Source organism: Notothenia coriiceps, unplaced genomic scaffold (assembly GCF_000735185.1).
Source record: "Notothenia coriiceps isolate Sejong01 unplaced genomic scaffold, NC01 NC01_scaffold00007822, whole genome shotgun sequence".
NCBI classification, from domain to species: Eukaryota; Metazoa; Chordata; class Actinopteri; order Perciformes; family Nototheniidae; genus Notothenia; species Notothenia coriiceps.
In genome coordinates, this window is record NW_011340523.1 from 87623 (window position 1) to 92122 (window position 4500).

Here is a 4500-nt window from a genome sequence, read left to right on the forward strand (position 1 = left end):
TTTGTTCTTCTACTCCACTACAGTTCAGAGGTACATGGTGTACTTTGACTCCCCTACATGTATTTAATAACTTTAGTTACTTCACAGATGTGGATGAATGATGTGAAATATAATCAAGTGTTAAATCAGACTTTAGTTCCACATGGAGCAAATCCACAAGCTACCCTGCAGTATACAAAGTCATTCAAACTAGCTGCACCTTTACCAGCTTTGAGAACACTTTCATGATCAATCATTATAAAACATATCATATATATTATTCTGAAATGGACCAATCTGCACAATGACTACTTTTACTGTCACTACTTTCACTATATTTTGATGAGAATACTTTTCTGCTTTCACTTGAGGAACATTTTGAATGTAGGAAGTTTACTTGTAACAGAGTATTCCTACACTCTGTTACTTCTACTTTTACTCACTTACAAGATCTGAGTACTTTTCTCACCTCTGGTTAGGGAAACGGAACTTAACCAAAAGCCAGCATTACAATTAATACCCAAACATGACCTGGAACCAGAACTTTGTCAGTATCTGTCAGTTGTGTCCGATAGCAGAACTGTTATGTTTTAACACTGTCTGCCATTTCTGTGCCAACATGTGTCAAAACATTAATTACAAACGTACCATGCCCCTTCTCTCACTTTCCATATGTCTGGTCCCTCGAATTGCATTGGCATCCTAATCCTGATTGGAGATACTATGTGCTGCTCCAATCAGGATTAGGATGCCAACCAGGAAGTGGGATGGGGACATGGTATCCATCTCACACATCCTACTTGGCATACATAAACCAGGCACTGTCTGTTGGATGTTGCTCCGATACAGTAGCTAATTAGGTTTATCAAACAGTTTCTAATTCAGTGCCCATATATGGATGCTGATGTGAGGAACAGCGAGGGGACTGCTTCTTTCTGAATTAGCTGACCATTTCTTGTAATATGCATGTTTTCTTCAATAGACTAACCATGACTAACATGTAACTCTTTCCTCTCCTCTCACTGCCTGCAGTTCTTCAGCAGTGTGTACAAGGCACTGAGAAAGATCCTGAGGTTACTCTTAAGGAACGTATGTGAAGGGATGTGGCTTCAGTGTTGTGCTAGTGAAAGCATGCTGAACACCTGGTTATGATTTAACAGTCAGCCTATACTAGTCTACATTACAGACACTTGCTTTAATCACAGCTCAGTGTACTGCTGCACTTTTGTATGATTGGTAAGACATTGTAAGAATCCTTTGTTTCCGTAGTGACATAGTGGCATCGCTACGTAACACTCACACTTCTATTGGCTAGCTCTCCAACACATTGTACATGATAGATTAAGGGTCGGGTCATCTCTAAGCGGTCAGACCGAGGGTGAAAAGAGGTCAAAATAAAGAGCTGTTTGAACATGAAAGCATGGAGAGATGTCCCAGTAGAGACACTACATACTGATATGAACCTGAACATTAGCAAACAATTTAAATAAATGAATAAGTACAAATGCATAACATGGTACTTGCAACACCCATCTTGTGTCTCTGTGTTGCCTGGTATGCATGTTTTTATACATTTCACTATTCGTGTGCATGTCAGCATGAAGGCAGTGCATGTCATGTGCTCGTATGCAGCTTTAACACTTTTTTTTTGACGTGTCAAATGGAATATTACAAGACGTTCTCATTTTACTGCTTTACCTCTACTCCTTTGGAACTCCACAGTGTTTATTGAAGCGTTTCACTCACATTTATTTAAATGATCAATCAATTAAAATTGAAGATAAATATAATACAGTAAATATCAAATACATACATGTATTTTTGCTTCACCTTAATGTAATCTGCCTACTTAGGTTCCATTTTTCTCCTAAAATGCAGTGAGGTGAATGGAATTCAGTACGAGGACTAGAGAAAAAGTCCATGAGTGGACTATGACAACCTTCCACCAGTACCCCCAATCTAATTGGACGAGGGCACCAATGAAGCTGCTGCCTGTTAGCATCATGCTTGTTCAGGTTCTGGGCCTTTTACTGAATGGAGCAGAGGGAGAGCAGCAGCAGTGATGTGGATGAGTGTCAGAGCGGAAGCATTATTGCACCTCTTTGTGGTTGATATGAGAGAAACTGTGTGACACAATACTTCCTGTTTGTGTAGCAGGAAGGAGAACGACTAAGAGAACACTCAGAGGGGACTGCAGCCTGCACCAGCAACAGACTACACACAGGTAACACACCATACCATTATATACTTTAGGCACCTGAATGCAACCTCAGGTAGCCGATGAATCAGGCGGTTGGTTGATACAGCATGCTGACCCTGCTGCTTTGGGATCAGTATTTCAGTTACTAAAGTTCCATTTCCTGTTTAAGGCAGGGTTCCTATGTGTCCGTCAATACAATTCTATCAGGATGTGTGCAATGGGCTCTAACTTCTGAAGCACTGTTGAGCTGCTTCATTTACACCAAGGTTTCAGGTTGTCTTGAATGTCATTGTGATAATATGCATATCAGCCTTTCCTCAAAGCTCCTCTTTAATGGAGTAAGAGTTGAGCTTCACATAGAATAGCTGTAGTCTAGTTTTGTTACATTTTCATCATAACCAGTTTGATTAAAATTGAGTTTTTTAGTTGGATATGGTCAGTTTGATATACATTTATTTGAATGAATGAAAAAACACTTTTATGGGGACCTCCATGATAATCCTACAAATACTGGCAGAAGTCTGGATAATCATCAATCAAATAATTGGGATGTTAACAGAATAAAAAGTCTTCTCATGAGTTTGTGACATGTTTGAAAACAAGAAGCACCAGATTGTTCTACGTTCCTCTGCTTTGTGTCCGTCAGACGCTGTGCTCTGCTCAAAGTCAAAGAGAGGAGCTCTGAGGAGACAGCCTCACATTGACCAACTCACCCAGGCACGCATTGAGGACCCCTGGGTTCGCCTCGCAGACCTCCCCCCTGAAGAGGTGCTCCACTACCACCCCGCCGCTGCAGACAGAACACACCCCACCACCATGAGCGACCAGGAGAACACACATGAGGTTAACGGCACACACTCGGATGTCACCTCAGATCCTCCCTCAGATATGACTCCTGAGAACACATGTGAGACTCCTCCAGGAGAAAAGACGGCCCCCCCGGTGGCCCCCAAGCCTGCCTGGTTCCGCCAGAGTCTGAGGAAAATCCGGAATGAGCAGGGCCAGAAGAAGCAGGACAAACCCGCAGAGCTGAGGTCAGTGGGGGGCTTCACCAGGACCTACGGGGGCAGATCCGCCTCATCTTCAGCCAACCTGTCAATCAAACAGAAGATCCACTCCTTTGAGTCTTTTTCCAGTCCGGAGGTTTCAGAGAAGGGGGGGAACAGGAGACCCTCGTCCACCTCCACCTCTCTACCTCTGGAGGAGAGCAGGAGTCGCCCTGCCTCACATGGGGACAGTGGGAGGGGCCAACATGAAATCCAAGAAGAGATCCAGGGAATCACCTCTCCGTGTGACAGCGAGCCAGAGAACCCCCCTGTCTTTGCTACACCTTCTGCTATCCCCTCCTCCACTTTTGAAGCATGCAGTCAAACAGCCGCTGGAGATGAACCCCCCTCTATCCAACCCCCCGCAGATCTGCCACTGTGTGACAGCACTGATCTGCACTCAGGGACACATGGTGATCCTCCATCAGCTCCACTTCCTGCCAAACAGGAAGCTGAGCTAGAAGAGGATCTCACCAGCTCCAATCAGAACACAGTCTCTCCCCCTGCCACATCCAGAATATCTCAAGAGGGGGGAGAGAGCCTTCAAGAAGAGGGAGATGGAGCAGAGAACCAAGGGAAGCCCCTGAGCCCCACCCTGAGTGCTGCCCCCCCCGCAGGTAGCCACCATCCGAGAGGCCTGGAGGAGGGGAGCTTAGAGAAGATCCTCGCCTTCAGTAACCAGGTAATCTGTCAGGGAAGAACCATGGTTATGGACTTTATGTCAATGATTATTATTTGAAGGTCAAATTTTTATATTCACTTACTGTGTTTTGGGGTTTTCCTTTCCTGTCGGGTGTTTTATAGGTTTTTGTGCATGTAAATGGTCTGCAAAGGCTACAATCCCTGTGTTCCTTCCAGAGGGAGCACCCCCCCCCCATAATGAAACGCCTCCATTGTTTACTTCCGTAACTTAGTGACATCACTATGTAGAGCTCAAGCTGTTGACCAATCACAACAGAGCCGGCCAGCTAACCAATCAGAGCAGACTGGGCTCTGGTTTCAGATGGAGGGTGAAAAGAGGTGCTGCAGCACAGGCAGTATGAGAACAATAAAGAGCTTTTTCAACATTAAAGCATGGAGACATGTAGAGACACTACATACTGATATACACCTGAACATCAGCAGGAGAGGACTCTTTAAAGTAGAGACACTACATACTGATATACACCTGAACATCAGCACGAGAGGACTCTTTAAAGTAGAGACACTACATGCTGATATACACCTGAACATCAGCAGGAGAGAACTCTTTAAAGTAGAGACACTACATACTGA

General features: G+C 44.4%; 1 protein-coding gene across 1 annotated transcript in view; it reads left to right on the forward strand.

Moving 5' to 3' along the window:
• The window catches only part of il16 (interleukin 16), a 19748-nt gene that overhangs the window by 7615 nt on the left and 7633 nt on the right, over positions 1 to 4500 (forward strand). The window contains exons 14-16 of the mRNA XM_010769809.1: positions 1012 to 1068; positions 2134 to 2203; positions 2826 to 3907. Of these exons, the coding sequence (XP_010768111.1) occupies positions 1012 to 1068; positions 2134 to 2203; positions 2826 to 3907 (1209 nt within the window). The remainder of the gene's footprint in view (positions 1 to 1011; positions 1069 to 2133; positions 2204 to 2825; positions 3908 to 4500) is intronic.